Here is a 19,883-nt window from a genome sequence, read left to right as displayed (position 1 = left end):
GTAAGAAAAACGAAATGAAACTGTAGCATCTTAATTGGGTCTAACATGTCTGTTTATTACTAAATGTAATGAATCGAGCAGAAATGTGACAATGATAAATACTTAGAAGTAGAAATTACAGTGTGAATGAGGTGCCCTTTCAAAACTTCGGTAAGCACCCTTACAGTGCATTGGATGAAGTAAACCACTTTCTGGGATAAATGTGTAGGATCTACAAATTTTGGTGATTTCATTATGGGGGTGTTAATTCTGGAGCTGTGTTGACACATTTTGCATCTGTTATTAAAGCAGGGTTGTGATCCACTTGGTGTCTGTTGACAAAAAGCAGGGACTCTGCCTCTTATAATTTGCTGATCAAGGTTTGGGCATTGTTTGAAAACCAGGAGTGGGATGGTTGATTGGGAATATTTCTTACAGGGTCCAGTCTTCAAATATAAACTGTACTTGTTTGATAATCTTTCTTATAAGTTCTGGTGTGGGATGATGTGACAATGAGGGTTGTGCAGTGAGTAGGATTTTTCTTTTCATATTGTAGTTAGTTATTGTGGAGTATTTGGGTGGCTTGTGAAACAGAGAGGGCTCCACATAGACATTTCTATGCATCTTTTGGTACCAAAATAACATGCAAACTGATTTACTTGGAGAGACTTGTATGTTCCTTGATTAGTAACTAGCAATGGCCGGTCGTTTCACTCCAGTACTGTTTCCTGCCGTGGCAGGGAGTCGGACTTGATGATCTGCTCAGGTCCCTTCCGACCTTACCACCTATGAAACTATGAAAATACTTTATTAAGACATCTATTCCACACCCTGCTGATGCAGAATTAGTCCCTCTAAGTACATTTTTTAGCCATTTTTCAACTTTTTTTTATGTTCGAAAGTAATAACAGTTCCACCGCATCACTAATGTGTCTATTTCACAATTCAATAGATCATACCTCCTCCTGTCAGGTGGCACTGGTACTGGTGTTCATGTTATATTTCTTAATTCCATTGTATTATACCTGTTTGTAAAACGTTAAACTTGCTGCTTCTCTTTGACATTTATATCTGTCAAGTATGTTCTCACTTGTATCCCATAATTAGATAGATAGATCGATCGATCGATCTACACATGCTTTTGATGTAAGGATGAGATTACATGTTACAATTAGACCAGGTTTGGAGCTGTGCTACCTAGTTCAAGTTAAGTGAACTTGCTGTTCACCTGAGATAAATCACCAGTCTGCAGTCTTTTGGTATCTCAGGAGGCACTGCTTCCAGGTGGACTAGCTATCATCCAGGACTCTACGGCCCTGGAGTGACAGCTGGCAAAACAGTTGGGCAGCAGGTGTGTAAACAGGGAAGGGAAAGAGATTAAAGGATTCAGTGGAGCCAAGAGAAGTGGGGAATGAGAAGGAGAGGAGGGGAAGGGACAGAAGGATGGAAAAGGGAGGGGCATCGGGGGGAAATGCGTGGGTGGGTAGCTGCCAGGCTGATGCCTGCTCTATATCCCTTGAATTGCCCCTCAACCTCCCATTACCTCCCTGCTGTCACCAATTGGGCACTCAATCCTGATCCACCTGGCAGGGGCTAGATCTGTGCACATGGAGGCAGTCTGGACTGCAGGGAGCCCAGCAGCAGGCAGGGGACTCCCACCTGCCCCCCACCCCCCCACTTCTGCTACTGCTGCATATCCACATATCTCTTCATACTGGGCATGTTTTCTGTCTGACTGGGGTGGCAGGGCAACAAGCCAGGGATCACTGGGGGTGGGGGGGGCAAGGGAGAAATTCAGGTGGGGGTGGGGGTGGTGATTCAAGCAGCACAGGTTACCCATCTTCCTATTTACTCCCTCTCTCCCCAACCTATACTGAGGCTAGAGAGCTGGTGAATGGTGCAGGCATGGAGCAGACTTGCTCTATTGCAGCCCCTAGCCACATCCCTGCTTGCCAGCTCTCTAGCTGTGGTCTGAGCAGTGCATGTTAGAGAAGGTATTAGTGCTTAACCAACCAGCATTCCATACAATTTACACTTGCTAAGTCTAACATGTAACTTCACCCTAAAAAGCAGAAATAGTGATTGGAAGAGACATCTTCCTCCCAGGTGAATCCTGATCACTAGGACACAGAACCGCATCCTTTCTTATGCTCTCTTTCTCTATCCTCATGAGTCTGCAGAGTTGCTGAACTTTAGTAGCAGGCATGGATATTGCCTCCTGGGAGACTGGAGCCCACCCAGGTATACCACTTCATGATCAGTACTTTAATCACTAGGTTATTATATGATGGATGGAAACTACAGTTATAAAAATAAAACAACTGTGTGAGCTTTATGTGACAGCCTCTGTCCAACTGGGGTGTGCTAGGGTATACTCTGGTCATACTTCGAGTCAGGCTCCTCTGCCTAGCTTTGGGATTGTAGTGGGGCTTAGACTTGAGGTAGGGTCCTAGCCACTCAGGCTTGGACAGTAATGTGCATGAATAGAACTATAACTGATGATAACTTAGGAACTTACAAAGCAAATAGGGAAGGGCCTAATGAGTTTTAGGTGCTTCCAAGATAGGTACCTGCTGAATACCGATTTTTTTATCATAGTTTGAGGTTTGAGCACCTAAAGTCCTTCTAAGTCTTCCTTTTGGTTCTGGCCCTAAGCATTGCAGGTTCTCTCACATTTGGATAGCACTATAGAACCATGACGGATTATATATATATTTACTATTACTATTCCATTCTTTGAAAAGTAAGTATGCATTAATTATTCCCATTATGAATATAAGGAAAATGACACATGGGTATTAAGACCAAATCTCATAGAGGTAGCAGTGATTTTTTTTCTTTTATCCCATGACCATTTTAACTTTTCTAATGAAATAACATTTCTTAGCCATAAGTTCCTCAAGTTTTACTGATATTTAAATAACGTGTTGAAATAATATTTTGCCACTTAAATTACTGTAATACATTCAGATACAGAGTAGCAATATTTTACATTTTAACAAATGTAAGCCTATCTGTACAAGTTTGGCTTTATCAAAGGGGTTCATATTTTATAAGAACATATTTGATGATGAGGCATATATTGGAAAAACATGATAAAATTATAATATTAAATTTGTCATGAATATGAATGAACCCCATATCATTTTCTCTTATCATTGCATTACTTAAATTGTCATGAGATTCTATTAAGTAAGAATTAACATACAGTACAATAGGGAAGTTGGGCTGAGTGGTTCCAAGCAAATAATTTGAAGCAACTATTTTTGATTAATAGGAAGTCAGCAACCCGATCAGAGTTTCCATATTATTCCACATATTTACATTATATATATATATATATAATTGATCCTAAAAAGATTATAGCAAAAGTTCAGTACTTGGAATATGAAAAGTTATTTTGTTATGACTAGTCATATCAGACACTTAGGTATTACGTGTATTCTCCAAGTAGTTGAGAAAAAAATATTTAGTAATCAGGAAAAAGGTCTGATGAAGCCTCTGGGGCTAAATCTTTCTGAAATAATTAGCAATTTAAGTAAAAGGAGTGGAAAACTGTAAGCTTTTTCTTTGTATTTGACACCAATCCTTAAAAAAAAAAATAGGCAACTTGATGATTTAGTAAAAGGTGCTAAATTCATATTAATTCTTCCCCCCACTTCCATACCTTGAAAGCATTCAGTCCTTACATAGCAGATATCCTGGATGGTTAGGGCATTCCCAGAAGTGGAAAAATATGGGTTTGAATTCCTTTCAGCAGAAGGAATTGTTTTTAAAAAATGAACTATGGGCTTGTCTTGATATTTGAATGAATGTGGTGTGCATACATATGAATACGGGGTGGCACCTAAGTTCTGCAGAGGATGGGATTTAAAACATATCACTCTTCCCAGTGTTTTCCTCTTGACTAGATTAGGTGGCTTCCAATACCAGATGTTTATGTATTCCTGCCCGAGGCATCTAATTCTTACTATGTCTACGTGCTTTACTTGAGGTTTTGGATTACACAAAAAGGCCATGCATATAAGAGTTAGACATTTCAGTGTTCAGGGCTATAACACCAAGTCCCTTCTTGGATCTTGCCTTAAGCTTTTCAAGAGTTTAAACATTTCAATTATTGTTTGGCTATAGGCCGGAACCTAGCATGAGTAATTTTTTATAATTCATCTGAAACCAATAGAAGTATAATAATTAACAGTAGCTCAGGTTCTGACTTAATTTGAAATTATTAAGAGTACTGTTAGATGTAAGCCAATGTGCACCTTCAACATTTTTCATTTAATCCAGGAATGGGTTAAAACCCTCTGGAAAGGCATAGATATCCTTCCTATGGGACGTATAGCAGTATCTGTGCAAAATGGGGATTAAAAAAGACAGCGTGTTAAAAAAAATCTTCAGAATTAAACCTGTAAAACAGGAAACGTGCTGGCTTCTGTGGCCCAGCATTGTAAGAATTTTTGCCACTGACATTGCAGTGGTGGAAATTCCCAGTGACTGCTGCCAAAATCAAAGATTAGCTCAGGGTGACAAGTTCCAAATCTAAAAGTGGCCATTCCAGCCCTCCTTTTTCTTAGGGAAGGGACATCCTTTTAATCCATTGGCTTGGCAATATGTGAAAATTGCCAGTCACAGCAAGACACTTTCCTTTAGTGATAGGGATAAGCATTTAATGCATTTTTTAATTTCTGCCAGGCAGCTATTTGCTCAGTTCTGGCAATCATCTTTATAGTAGCTCCATCTGTGAACACAGATGTGGGAAATTGACATGGATTTCTCCCACAGCGGAGTATTTGAAACAGAAGCAACCTAAGAAGATCAGGGAAGAAGTCTAAAATTAGTGACAGTATGTATTTTAAATAATCCATTTTAAAGCACCAGCTCAGCTTTAATGATTGTCTTGAATTCGAGAATAAGTTCTGACTTCTCTTTTCAAGGGAAAAAATAATGCCCACACCACTGCCCAGTCTTCTCATGACCCTACTTTCATTTTCAAAAAGGGAAGCTAAGTTATTTTCAACCACTCTTTTGTTCTTGACAGACTCCTGTTAAATTCAAGAAAAGAATTGCTCAGTGCAGAGTGTATAAAAAGAAGTTATCATAAACAAAGTGCTGCAAATGAATCTACCAAGTGCAGTTTTCAGAGTGCTTCTCTTTCACTGTCATATTATTTAAAAAATAACCTGCAAACATAATAAGCTTCTGAGATTGGGGTAATTTATATATTTTTCTTGCTGGGATTTCAGTCACTTTTCTGTCTCAAGGGTTAAGGTTGCATTCTGTCATGGCTGAAGTATGCCTCCTGAATTCAAGAACTATCTGTTGTGTAATTCCACTTTGACTGCTGACAGGCATCCTCCAGATTTTGTAGCCCAAAAGAAGCACATAATAGAGTATCACTCCATGAATCACTCAATTTTAAGGAGGGCCTGCAAGAATCGACATGCATGGGTGAAGCTGTTACTGCTGCAAATGTCTTTGCAGCCTACAGTATTCACCCCCTGAGAAGTTAAAAAAAAAAAAAGAACAGTCATATTCTGGAAGCAGGTTCTCCAGAGCAGTCTTCCCACATTCATTAACAGCTTGCCACTATTCCAAAGCACTGTCATAAAAAAAAGGAGCATTGTCATAGCCAGAGCACCAATTAGGACGTCTCTGTTTCTCACTTGAAATAAAGTGACTTAAAATTCAGCACCAGCTCACCTCAGCCAGGAACCATTGCTCCAAGTCTCATTTAGAATCTGCAGGATGAAGAGAACCAGATAATTTCATCCCACAGGAATAGTACGGTCTCAGGAACGATATCAGCAAGGTAGCCTTTCAGCAGTATCCCTGGTATAGAGATCATTGGCATCCGCCAGCTTGTCTTCAAGATGGAGCACTGCCACCCAGCTTCAGTTTTCATTTCTGAACCAGATACCCTGGCTCTAGATAAGCTAGCACAAATGCCCTTGCTGGCACTGGCTGAGAGCTTCTGAAGTCTCCTGTACTGGAAAATTTGAGAGAAATTGTCTCCAAACAACTTAATGTTGTGGCTCTCCTTGACATGGTTCCAGGCATGAACCACTGGTTCTCTAGATTAAATCTGCTTCTTTTCATTTTCTTCTCCACAATTAGCACAATTAGTTTTATCTTTTTGCTTAAAACCAGTTCTCACCTAGGGTAGTGTAGTTGGAATTCAGTGGAGAGCAGAATACAGATAGGAGTACACTGGGGACCACAGAATAAGAGCAGGAGCCTTCAAACAATTACCATCCTGGTGTATTGTAGTGATTCTGCCTCTCTTCTGTGTCTACTAATCTTCAGTGCTCTATTTTCCTTGCAGGTTCCCTACTCTTAAGAATATTTTCAGTGGTAACCTTTTTGAACCCTCTTCTTCTGAGGAAATATAACTACCTCCAGCTCCTCCACTTGTAGATACTCTGGAAGGTAGGATCCAGGATCCATAATGACCTGGATACAGTGAAGAAATGATTCAAAATCAATCAAATGAAGTTCAACAAGGACACATGCAAAGTCTCGCACTTGGATGGAATAATTGTATGTGTTAATACACAGTGCGGAATGAGTGGCTAAGCTTCAGCAATGTAGAGAAAGTTCTGGGGGTCACTGTAGACCATAACCTGAATATGAGCAAACAATGTGGTCTTATTATTAAAAAAAAATCCAGAATCATACTAGGTTGCATTAACAAGAAAGTCTATTGCAAATAAGGGATGTGATTCTTCCATGCTTTTCAGTACTGCTGAGGCCTCACCTGGGCTACTGTGTCCAGTTTTTTGTCTCTGTGGGTGTTTATACACATACTCCAGGAGTGTGTGTGTGTGTGGGGGAGAGGGTGCTGCTTTAATTAGAGCGGCTCCAAGAGCCACTCTAATTAAGGTACCTGAAATGTCTTGTGTACCAGTGTCTCCATGCTGAAAAATTAAGTTAAATCACCCCTGTCACCATTTTGCAGCATGGGGATACTAATACGCAAGGTACTAGAGTTTCTTGGAGCAAGGTAATTACCACAATCCAGCAGACTTGATTAATCAAGTCTGCTCCAACACACAGTAATTACAGCGTGTCAGAGCAGCCTCACTGCATGTGCATAAGTGCCCTGTGTTTCAAGAGAGATGTAGGCTGATTAGAAAGAGCCCATTAGAGGGCCACAAACGTGATCAGGGGCATGGGAAATATGATTTAAATGGAAAGTCTGAAAAAAAATTTAGTCTTGAGAAGACTGAATGGGGGATCTAAGATCAGTCTTTAAATACCTGAAGGAAGATTACAAAGATGATGGAGATAGACTTTTCTGACTCCAGGGGATAGGACTAGGAACAATGGCCTTAAACTGCAGCAGAGAAAATTTGAATTGGACATTAGTAAGAACTTTCTGACTATGGGCATGGTTTATCATTGAAAAGACTACCTAGCTAAATTGTGCAATCATCATCTCTGGAAATTTTCAAGAGGACACTTGAATGGGTTAGCTGAGCCAGGGGGCTAGACTAGATGGCTTTGTAAGGTCACTTCTGACCCTACTTTCCAGTGATCCTGTGAACCTTGTGATCTGCATTTCTTAGAGAGGGGAGCATACTACAGAATGGACAAACAGCTTTCTTTGAGTTCAGAACATGTTCAGTACTCTTGAAAAGGATCTAAAGGGAATGTATCTTTTTAATCATGGGGTCTACAAATAAAAAAGGCTAACAATTAAGTTGTGCTGCTAAAATATGCCTCCCTCCTCTGGAATGGACTTTCAGGTATGATAGCAAGGTGAAGCAAGGATCAGCTGTAGAAATTGAATAGATTCACATTGGAAGAGATTCAGTGATTTGGCTGTAGACACAGCTTTATACGTTTTTTCTACATACCTCGAGGTACCAAGTGCAGCTCATGAACACTGGGGTGGTGGGGCAGATGGGGGGTTCCCTGCATGCTTGGCAGTGGACCTGGAAGTGAACCAGAAATACTTCTGATCCATTTCCATGTCTACCATGGAGTGCACCCCCGCCACCTCAGCGACTAGTGCCTCCTGAGTCTGGGAGGGCACCCAGGGTCTCCCCATGACCAATGAATGGGCCAGTACCCAATCACTGGGTCCACCACTGAGTACTTCTAGTCTACTTACAGGTTCACCATCAAGCTTGTGGGGTACCAAACCCCGTGCTCTCATGGGATGCTCCATCTGCCCCACCATTTCAGCATTCACGAGCCGTGCCTGGTACCTTAAGGCATGTAGAAAAAACATATTAAACTGTGTCTATGGCCGAATCATTGATTCTCCAAATCAGAATCTTATCTTCAGATTCAGCCAAATCAAATTAGGATGGTGATCTGAATCGGCAAATTGAATCACTGTCCCCCAAATTGGGCCAAGTCTGAATCCAAATCAAATACTACCCACTTTGCACACCCCTAGTATCCAATATAGTTTAATGTTTACTATCTCCTCCCCACTTCTATTTCCCCCAAAAGACATTTAGAATAGAAATATACTCCATAGTACAGAGCCATGAAAGAAGAAGTTTCTATTTCCATTATTTTCTAATTCTAAAGAGAAAAGTGGGGATTCCAGAACATGCTGGTCAACCCTATTAATCAGAGCTCTCATCTATTGGTTTCCTGCTGGCAGAGGAACTGAGTGGCAGTTGAAGACAGCACATCACTTATTCTTCAGTTCAGGGAGTTTATGTGTCATAGATGCTGACCTGGGCACAGCACACAGTATTATTATTGATACGGGTATCATTATTTTAAAAAATCCCTTTTCATATGCAGAAAGCATCCACCCCAATGGAATACAGTGAATTCCAGCAAAAGTAGAATATGTCTAGATAGCACACATCAAATAACCACAGTTATCAAAAGATGAATGACTGCTTTATATCTCTTCAGCTTTTCCAGTGACTTGGGCTAGGGACAGACATGACACATAAAATGGTTTAAGTGATCTTTAAAACTGTAAGAGAACAGACATTCAGTGCACATAAACCAGCCCTAAAATGGCTGAAATTAGTTTGATATAAACCTGGTTAAATGTAGTATCACACTTAACTGATTTAGGTCAAACCAGTTTATGCAATGTGTGTCCCAGACCCACCCCTTCCTGGTTTAAGTTAAATCAGATTCCCTCAGCATCCCAGCATGCATTCTGGGCTAGGCAGGGCAGGGCTTTCTGTTCCACAGCAGGGCTGGCTTTTCCCCTCTGCTCCCTAGCTGAAGCTCCAGCAGAGACTTGCAGGCATAGAAGAGTCCACCTGTCTTCCCCATGCCCCACTCCCCCCCCCCACTCACTACTTAAGCTGAGATCCCTTACTCTCACTCACAGCACTGACCATAGCCAGTATTTGGTATGCTAGCTAATGCTTTGTAAGGTACATAGGACAGTGTCTGCTTAGGTCTTTTTGGAGCTAATTAATAGCTCAGCTGGTAATGTCCCTCCATTTCTTCCTTTGGACAAAAGATGTTTAAGAAGAGCTTGAACTAATGAGTGAGGCTTTGTTTTGTGATGGGGTGCTAAATTCTGATAACAGAGCTGATAAATGCTCTGTTATCAAGTGGGGGTGGGGAGGCTAATTGGAGTGTCCTGCCAGGGCCTGGCCACATCCCCTTCAGCTCAGCCCTGTGGAAGGGAAGGGAGAACTGCTCTTGTGCCCCCCCAGCTTCTAACATGAGGCACTGCAGGCATGTGCTGGGATGTTTTCAGTCCAGAGGGAATGTCTTACAGTTACAAAGTGATTTAGCCCAACCAGGTTAGACTAACCTGCAAAGATTGAATCAATTCAGGCTCAGGTTTTCTGAATGTCTGTCCCTAGCCTTGATATATAACCATAAACATTCTCTATGTTCTCCCCCCTTATATAATGGAAAAAGTAAGTAGCATAGGAATTTGGTATTCATTAATCTTTGGAAAGTATTTTGTAAAGCCTCAGAGAGAAGTCTCTGTTATAATGCAACATGTCTCCCTGTCATGGTCTCTTTTTGTGGGGAAGGGAGGTTGAGCATAGCTATATGAGTTCTGCTTTGTCAGCTTGTAGTGACAACTATTTAAAATCTTCATTAACCATTCATATTTTTCTATTATTGTCCAGTTGTGAAAACAATTTTTATTGTCCAGGCATAACTGGGCAGCTTTGAGCTTTGGACACAGCAGTGCACAGGGCAGCAGCAGCTGGGCTGCTGACAGCAGTATGGCTCCTAAGAGAACAGTGGTGCTGGCTACTATTTTTGTACCCTTACTAAATCAGTGCCTGAGGCTACTGCTCACCTTGCCCTCCCCCGCCCCCCCCAACTTAGTTCTGTTACTGCCAATAGGGAAGCACTTACTAGCACAAGTAGTTGCATTTATTTCAGTAGACCACCTCACGTAACTGCTTACTCAGAAAAGTAAAATTCTCCATTTATGCCTTTATTCTTTTGCCTGTGTTTCAGTTCATTTTTATGGTTTATATTATCTCTAACAAGATAAGTTACAAGAACAAGAGCATTACAAAGTAGTAAACTTTCATGATAAAAAGAATTCTTCTTCCAAAAATTGCATAAAACCTCTCTCTCTCTCAGGTTTAAATGCCAGGAGCAGTGATGGCTTAAAATTAATCTTGTTTTATAACCTACTGTTACAAATCATGAACAGTGAAAAATTATTGCATTTCTTATGTTTTTTTATATGACTGTGGTATTGTGATTCTGAAACATTTCACCGCCTGGTTTTATATCTGTGATGGTTTATGCTTAATCTTTTCCTCTAGGTTAACTGGAAGTTTTGTACCAGATTTGATTGTGAGCATGAGCAGTCAAATGTGGTTGCACCTTCAAACGGATGAAAGCGTGGGCTCAATTGGCTTCAAGGTTAACTACAAAGGTAACAACAAGCTATGGAGATACATTTAGCAGTTCATCAATGTAAGGCAATCATTATAATTCATTTTATGCTCCCCGTTTCTTATTCTGTTACTTTAAAAGGAATTCAGAGAAGCAAGAGTGTGAAAGTTGTTTTGATTAAGGGATAATACTGAAAATTACATGCAGGCATTCATTAGGTCTTGAACTTGCATAGTACTGCAAGGTGGATTCCTGTGCCCTCGTAGAGCCCTCTAAGTATCTGTTTGTGTGTTTATAAGAATTATAATAGAATATAATTTAAATATAGATTTCTTTTTACTTCTTGCATGTTTTATGTAATATCAAAATAATGTGGATTTTTAAAATCCAGGCCCTAAATACATGCAACTGCATTTTACTTTCATTTTGAAAATTAACCCTACCAACTTCTATGTAGACACATAGGAATTTTTTTTTTAAATAAATATAAATGTGAATGTCTAGAGGCCATATTCAAAATCAGAGCACACACAATTTCTGCCCTCAAATGATCTATGCTAGCTCTTCCAATTATAGGGCCTCCATAAGGCTATCTCATGTTAAAAGGGGGTCAGCTCTTCAGAAGGTTAGAGCTGAACATATGCTGAGAGGAGCGGGGAAATGGTTTTTGTAAATATGCAAAAAAATAAAATAATATCTGAATATGTGCAGTTATCCATTCACAAAGTTTCAGAGGCAATTTGTGAATGCAACATACTTAGAACTGTAGGTAAGTCTGAGATGTGACCTTAAAAAAGTTTGCATAGCAGAAAGCCAATTTCATTACTTAAAGGATTACTTTTTAGTAGAATGAATGTCATTGTAAACAATAGCTTATTCGTGTTTACTACCTTACTATGGTACCAGTTTTATGCATGTGGTACTTTCATTCTTTCATAGGAACAATAATTCTTCAAATACTAAAATTAATGGTATGTGTGCTGGTAAAAGAGGCAGCACAAAAGATGAACATATTCACATTCATTTCCATGAACAACCTTTTTGTGTGTATTTAAAATCTCACTTACATACACCACCTAATTTTTTCTGTCTTCTCACATTGCTAGTTTTCCTAACCTTATCACATGATGTTTGATTGCCTATCTGTCTGATGGGTATTTTATTTAATCTGGAAACTGGAGTTTGATTTTGTTATTGCTGTGGTCCTTGAGGGAGCTTATTTATTCACTGGAGATGCCAAACATCTAGCCAGTATCCAATAAATAAACAGTTTTGTGCCAAGCCCTTTCTGGTAATGATGGTTGACTGTCAACAGAGAATCCAACTGGAAAGGATTTTAGATAAGAAACTGGCTTGCAAGTTAAAGCTGTCACTAAAGCTTTGGAATTGGTATATAACAACTGAAAAATATACACATTTATCTGATATAGGACAAAGAATAAATGTGGAAACCATTTCTGCACAGGTGCAGGAAGTAGAAACATAGACAGCTGAATTAGAAAATTGTGAATCCTGGCACATTTTGATTGCTTCATTTAAGGTTGGTGCATAGTAATAGAATGAATAGTTTCACTAAGGCTAAGTTAAAGTTCCTATCTGGTATGCAGTTGGCATTCTTGAAAGTACTGGGAACAGGGACATCTTGAACAGGGGAGGGGAAGGTACTTTAAAACAGTTGTGTGAGTTATTGACACTGCACATTCTACCTGGTTATATTTCTGTCTTCGATGCTAGAAGGTTATGTGTAAAGAAATTTATCCTTGCTCAAAGTGCAAAAAGCTATATAGATCTTCTGTGACAGAACTGAAGCAAGGAACACAATTTAAAGCAGCAAGACTTGAAAACAAGTTGAACTGTCAAGGGAACCATATTACCCAGCCTACACACCATCACTACTTAACAGAATAAAGCACTTTGATACTGAAAAGAGAATTTCAGAGAAGGACTTGAATGTTGTTTTGCCCCTTCTGGCCAGACTGAGGGTGAAATTTGGTAGACATATATATGCTTTTCAGTTTCCAGCTCATTTTTTGACTGCAAAGATTTACTGAGTTTGTGTAGAATGAGAGCAGGGATTTAATTCACAGGTTTATATATGGATAAATTCCTGACCTAGAAACTTTATAGGGGGATCTCCTTTAATAGTTTGACAGTCCTCTTTATTTAGATACTTTGTATTGTCATTTTTATGTTGTGAGATGTTTTGATGGGTATTGCGTTCCACTTGGGCAACTATGAATGTCAAGTCTCTACCTAGGGATTTTTGTCAGCAGCTGAATGACAGACAGTTGTTCCTTTATGAAACTAGTGTTGGGGAAATACCAAATTTCTACATTAAAAACTTTTTCAGTACTCCAAGACAAAATCTGTTCTTAATACTGAAAACAAAACAAAACAACCAACTTGGGTGCCTAACTACAACTGTTGACACTTAGGTTATACAGTCCCCTGTACTTTGCCTCAAAGCCCCTAGCTCAGCCACTGCCTCATTTTGAAAGAACCTAAACCAGGGGTGGGCAATGATTTCAGGCGGAAGGCCACTTACTGAGTTTTGGCAAGCTGTTGAGGGCCACATGGGTAGTCCCTCCCCTTGACAGGTGTCCCGCCCCCTGGTTACCATCTTGTGACTGGAAGTTCTGCCCCTTAACCCTTGACTTTTGCCACCTGAAGTCCCTCCCCTTGCCCCTTTCAGCAAGGGGTTTTGCCATGCTGGAACCAGAAAAATACCAAATTATATTCTAAAAAACAAACATCTACAGTATTCATTAGTTCAATTTCAAAAAATATTTTTCCTGATTTACATGTGTTTGTGTAGTGTACACACATGTGGTTGCACAATAGCTCAAAATGAAGTCTTATTCTTGTATACTGTGAGGGGTGGGCATAGGTTTGTGGGGGACTGTGGGTGTATGGATATGTGGATTATGGTTAGGTATGGGGTTTGTGGGGGGAAGTTTGTGGGGGGTGGCTGGCATGTGTGAGAGGGGTGGGTGTGGGGGCATGTGTATGGGGGAGTGTGGGACTCACCCTGTGAACACACACATGCACATACACATGCATTCACACACACTGCCCCTGCCTGAATGCACACATACATACACACACACTGCCCCTGCCTGGGCACACACGCTCACTCACACACACTGTTCCAGTGAAGTTCCCTTGGAACCTAACATTATGTTGATAGTGTCCCAACCTTTGCTGTGAGCTCAATTTCCCAAGCACGCCCTGACCTCTCATTCCCACTGAGATGCAACATCCAGAAACACGGTAGTGAAGCCATTCTAGAGGCACCTCTTTATGATTGTCCTCAAGAGCTCAGTCTCTGGCTTCCTTCTGAAAGCAGCCATGGTGGGTACCACTGAAGCAGCTTCACTCTCACATTTCTGGGCTTTGTGCTCATGAGACAGGAGCAGGTAGGTAGTGTGTGTGTGACTGAGTGCACCATTGATAATGGTGGTGTATGGTGTATACAGAACCTAAATATATACTGAGAACTTCCTAGGTCTTGACAGGGGTAACAGTAGGTATCCATCTTGTACTTACACCCCTTCAAGAACTACAAGTTAGGCACTCTTCCCCCTAGCTTGTTTCTGTGGCAAGATCTACTATATATTCCAGAGCAAGCCTGATCTTGATTGCTTCCTGTGTAGATCATAGAAGAAAGAAGAAATGATGGCAGTTCTGGTCCCCTTCCCTTCTTTACCCAATAGTCCAGTGGTTAGAACTGGGGTTACCATACATCCAGGTTTTCCCCTGTACTGCTTTTAGGACAGTTTTTAAAATAAGAGGAAATGTCCGGGTTTTCTGCTGTCCAAATCTGGCTGCTCTGGGATGAGAGCAGAAGGCAAGCTGTGGGCTGTTGGGGGTCACGTGCTCCCCATGCGGGCTGTGGTGAGAGACAGTGTAATAGAGAGCGGGTGGGCATGCAGTGTAGGAGCTCCTTGGCCTGGGCAGTAGGGCTGGGAGGGGGCAGGGGGCTATGGGTTGGGAATGAGGAACACCGACATGGCTGGGGGTCGGGGCCTGCAGATCTGGAGTGAGGGGCACCGGGAGGGATGGTAAGGGCCAGGGGCTGTGGGGGGGAGTGAGGGGCACTGCCAGGGCTGGGGGGGATGGGGACTGCAGGTTGGGAGTCAAGGGCACCTCCAGGGCTGGGGGGGCAGGGAGTGAGGGTCAGGAGTGAGGGGCACTGGCAGGGCTTGGGACAGTGGGTCTGGAATGAGGGGCAGCAGCAGGGCTGGGAATGGGATGCAGTGTGTCAGCGAGGAGCAACAGAATAGGCAGGAACAGGGCACCAGCATGTCACTGGCCCCTGCATCATCATCCCTCCCCACCCCCTTGCTGCCCCTAGTGACAGGTCCCCTCTTTTTTGGACCTGAAAATAAGGTAAACCTAGTAAGATCACTTACCAAGAGTGTATGAAAGTGAAGCTTAATCCATCTCCTGCTTGAAGGGAATGGAAATTACATCTCCCATTTTCTAAGAATGTGTTCTAATTGCCAAATATTGTTTTTTTCTCTTCTGTTTTGAATATATTTTATTTGAGTTAAATGGGAACAATGCCCACATAAATGAATTCACAAATAATCTTATTGTTGGTAGCAGGTTGTAAAATGAAACTGAAAACGTAGGAAAGACCTGAAGCTGTATTGAAAATGTCTTTGGACCTTTAAAGATTTTTTTTTGGCAAGAATCTTTTTGGTCTAATAAAAATATCATCTCTACTACAAGTCCTGATTGCCTTTGGATCTTTAAAGATTTAACAATAATAGATGTGGTGCTATCTTTATGTTCTTTCTTTTCTTTTCTTTTTTGAAAACATAAGTGATGAACATTGAAATTTAAGTAGTAATAAACACAGGTATGTAAAAAAAAAAGGTTTATACTTTGTGAAGTTCCGTTACCTATTGTCTTCTGTAGGTTAGAGAACTCCATTTAGATTATGGACTGGAAAGGATCACAACAACAACAATGCAATAAAAAGACTACGATTGAGGTGTCAGCAATGGAATGTTATATATGCAATATTTTATCTGTTCCTCCAGCAACCTCTTTCCAGTTTCCAAATATGTAAATCATGTAGTCTTTGTATTATATCAAGAAACACAAAGCATTTAACAGCTTGAAAACTTTTGCAATGTATTTTGAGGGACAGTGCTGAGGACTGTAAGATAAACAACACTACTTTGCTGCCCTGACAAATACAGATTCTAAAAAACTTGGGAACCAGTCTCTCTCTCAGTCACAGTTACAGGGCTCTGTTTTTCTGTTTACAATGATGTGACTTTTATGTTACAAAGTTCTTTGTCTTTCATTCTCACTTGCTTTTGCTGTCTCTCTCTCTCTCAGTTTCTACATTCACCTGCATTTTCTCTCTTAGGCATTTGGGACTCTTTTTATCCTCCTGCATAATAAAATGACTGTTTTTGGGGAGATGGTGGATTGCTTGCTACTCTTCTTGTGTCATGTTTGCCACTCTCCTCCCTTTGCACATAAATTACTTTTCTAGTATCCTTCCTAGTCTTTATTATTATTATTATTATCTCACCTATGTGATGATGCTGATCTAGAACCACTTATTTTTCTTTTCTAGAGACAAACTTTAGGAAAAAAACTTTTCTAGGGGATTGAAGAGGGAAATGTTCATACTGCTTGCTCTTTCACTACTTTTTAAAACAGTAATATTCAACATTAATAAGGACAAGAAGTCGTTCATCTTCGAAAGATATGGAGATTTTCACAGTTGAGTTTCATTTTAGCAAAAATGAATATTAATTTTAAGCAACAACCCTGCAATCTATGTGGCAGCTTTACAAAGGTGAATGAATGTATCTACTATGATGTAGGGAAGAAATGAAGCAGAGAAAAAATGCATTTATTTCCAGTCTAAGAAAACCCTCCAAAAACTCTATGTTAAAAGCCGCTTTCTCTCTCTCTCTTTCTCTCTGTCCTCCCCTCCCCCCATAGTCTTTGCATAAATGTTGTCTTTTTGGCTAGGTATAGATGTTACACATGATCTGGAGTAAGCAATCAGAAATTGAACCAAACTTGTAAGTGTACAAGACTGTGTGTTCAGGACACATAGTCTGGTTTAAAAATGGTGGGACATGGTCTAAGATAGTCCTGATAAATGTGCATTCATAATTATTTGAATTAGATTAGTCCAGTGCATCAAACCTCTGTACCAGATCCTCTATCAAATCATGTTAGGTCACTGTCCAGTGGCATCTCAGGTGTCTTCGTGGCCTTCTGCTCCCCCAGCCTCTCAGGGAGGTGCGCTCGGCTCGGCTCGGCCAGCTGAGGGCCCAACTGACCCCATCCCCAGGCTCTCTCAGAGAAGAGTCAGCAGAGTGGCTGATAGTGATGGGGGAAGGTGGGCTTTGCCATGCCCTTTATCTTGGTCAGGCTCCCTGGGTCAGCACCTGTTCAAAGAGGGACAGGGTGGAGGCATGGGTGGTGGTGCAGGAGCCCACTCAGGGACCCCATGCCTCCATGGGCAGGTGCAGGTGCGGTGGAAGGGGACAGCAGATGCATGTGACTGACACTGATAGGAGAGGAAAGGGAGGGGTGCTCCATCATGCCCTACAGTTTAGTTTGGCTCCCTGGGTCTGTGACCACTTGTGGGGAGCATGGAGGTACCTGGGTGAGGGTGCAGAAGCCCATCCAGCGACCCCATGTCTTCAAGAACAAGTGCAGTGTGAGGGAACAGGCCCATGCTTGCCCATCCCAGGCAGCTGGTTGCCTCCACTGCCTGCCTGCAGTTGACAGATGCCAGCTGTGGTAAGAGTTATGCTCACCTGTGCCCAGCAGCTAGTCAGGGATGGACTGGATGCTGGGTAGTACTTGGTAACCTCTGGCAGCCCAGGGAGCCTGCAGGGTATGCTGGGAGGTGTGCAGGAGTGTCTTCAACCTGCTAACCTCAGCTAGTGCAGGCAGCCTGTTTGTCCGTCCTCTCCCCCCTCAAAGTGCGAACATACGTTCTTTTCACTCCTGAGTTAACCTACACTGTTTACAGAAACCCACGTTAAGTTTGATTGACTCCATCTCTGTGCTTTTGAAGGTCTGTACCGACTCTTTGACTTTAAGGGAAATTTTTGTTTTTGTTTTGAATTCAGACTTGCTTTAAGGATCTATTTAATGATGTGTCTGACATTTTCCACCCATCAAACAATGATTCTTTATGTATTTAGAGACTGAAAAGATCAGGTGTAGACAGCTGCAGGTTGATATTATGAAATATCTATTTGAGAAAAAAAAAGTCTAATCTAAACCAACCCCCCCCGAAGTTTTGAGAATGTTTTTCCTAACAATTATTTTGTAGGATAAATGTCATAGCATTACATTTATGTTCTTATCTTGCCACTATATATTATTTTATAGACCTTGGAAGAATAGGTGTCTGCTACTTACTTGTTCATTATAGGATACAGGAACCTGTCATACTATGGTTATAAGCACATGAAATGTAGCAGATATCGTGTGGGGTTGTCCAAGCTCTAAGCAGCTGAGGTGCATATACCCAGTGGGCCACACCAGCACAGGCCACTGGCCTCCCATGCCTCACACATTTCCAGTGTATTGCAGCACATGGGTACTCTGGCCTCACTCTCACCTGCCTGGCCACAGGATCCCCTGGCACTGTGGGTGTGGAGTCTACACCCCACCAGCCCCTGGGGCAGGGCCAGGAAGTGGAATCTGGCAGAGGGAGAGAGAGGCAAGAGACTCTGCGAGAGACGATGGGGAATGCAGTAGCTGGGTGGAAGCACGGGGGGACACAAACTAACCCCTTCTGGGTCACATGTGCCAGTTGAACAGTGATCCTTAATTCATAGCCTTTTTTGTGTTGACAATGTTTGCTTAAAATTAGATTGTTCCATGATAGGGAAACTAATATCTGGGAAACTCTGCTGTTCTCAACAGCATGATTTTGTTTGCTTGAGACAGCCCATTATTTTACTGTTACCTTGAAGGGATATGTTGTATATGTATTTTCAAGCAATGACATGGGCATATCATATTACCCTGTCTCGGTTAATCTATTGGTGGCAGTTCTCTTTTGCATGTATGCATGATCCCAATGGAAATTAACCATATTTTGCTAAATGCTATTTGTGTTTTTAATAACAGCCCAAATGCTAAGCTATGTCCCATTACTCTGAAAAACCATCACCTTACCTAATGATATGTTTGTGATCCTCTCCCCTTCTATCAAGACAATCATGGGGTCTGGTCTTAGCTTCCTTGGGAATAGTCTTCATATTTTCGCTCTCCCCCCATGGCCCAAATCAGTCTACTTCTAAAAAGTCATCAGGTGCAAATGGCAGAGATTAGTATTCATCAACCAATCCGGTCTTGGACTACCTCCTTCAATCTGTTCAGACTGTTAACCGGATAGTTTTGGTCTTAAGACCTGAAAACACTGCAAAGGGTTCCTCTATATTAGCCTGTAAGGAGGTGCTCTGCCTACAGCTCAGCATGAGACCCCTTGCAGGCAGTCAGGAGTTAGTCTCTCTGGCTAGAATGCTGACAGCAGCTGCAGCTAATGAATGAATTAGGGTGGAGCCGCAACAAAGGGGTTTAAAAGCTTCAGGAGCACAGGAAAGGCTGTGGTGCTGAGGGAGAAGCAGTGTTTGTCTTAACCACTTCAGTCGCTATATCAGAATGCAGTCACCAGAGTTCTGGAAGGTGCTGTTTCATTAAGGAAGCTAATTAATGATACTCATCCAAGGTTTACATAGTCTTGTTTTTGAACTTATTAATTGTAAGACTTACAAGTCTTGTTTTTTTTAATCAGGCTATTACTCTCCGTATTTCTTTGTTTCTAGATCATCAGCAAAGTCCAGATCTCCAAGAACTTCAGCTTGTAATTATGATTTCCATACCCAAAGTCTGTCACACAGTAAAAGCAAGGGTGATATCTAATAATGGAAGAAAATACACTTTTTGTCTGACTTCATTTTTAATATCAAACCAGTTTCCAAGTTGGTGATCAAATCACGTTTGACTATCATTTAGTATTTTGCTCTATGGTATAAAGTAGTTGGAGATGTAATCAATACAGGGAGGGATGGAACAGAAATCAACATGCAATTTAA

General features: G+C 41.3%; 1 protein-coding gene across 1 annotated transcript in view; it reads left to right on the top strand.

Annotated features, from left to right (window-relative positions):
- The window catches only part of LOC109317324 (CUB and sushi domain-containing protein 3-like), a 250,480-nt gene that overhangs the window by 82,027 nt on the left and 148,570 nt on the right, over positions 1–19,883 (top strand). Inside the window, exon 5 of the mRNA XM_019545967.1 lies at positions 10,713–10,825. Coding sequence (XP_019401512.1) covers positions 10,713–10,825 — 113 coding nt within the window. The remainder of the gene's footprint in view (positions 1–10,712; positions 10,826–19,883) is intronic.

This window comes from Crocodylus porosus, unplaced genomic scaffold, assembly GCF_001723895.1.
Source record: "Crocodylus porosus isolate Cpor-Errol unplaced genomic scaffold, CroPor_comp1, whole genome shotgun sequence".
Lineage (NCBI taxonomy): Eukaryota > Metazoa > Chordata > Crocodylia > Crocodylidae > Crocodylus > Crocodylus porosus.
This window is presented reverse-complemented; position numbering and strand designations above follow the sequence as displayed.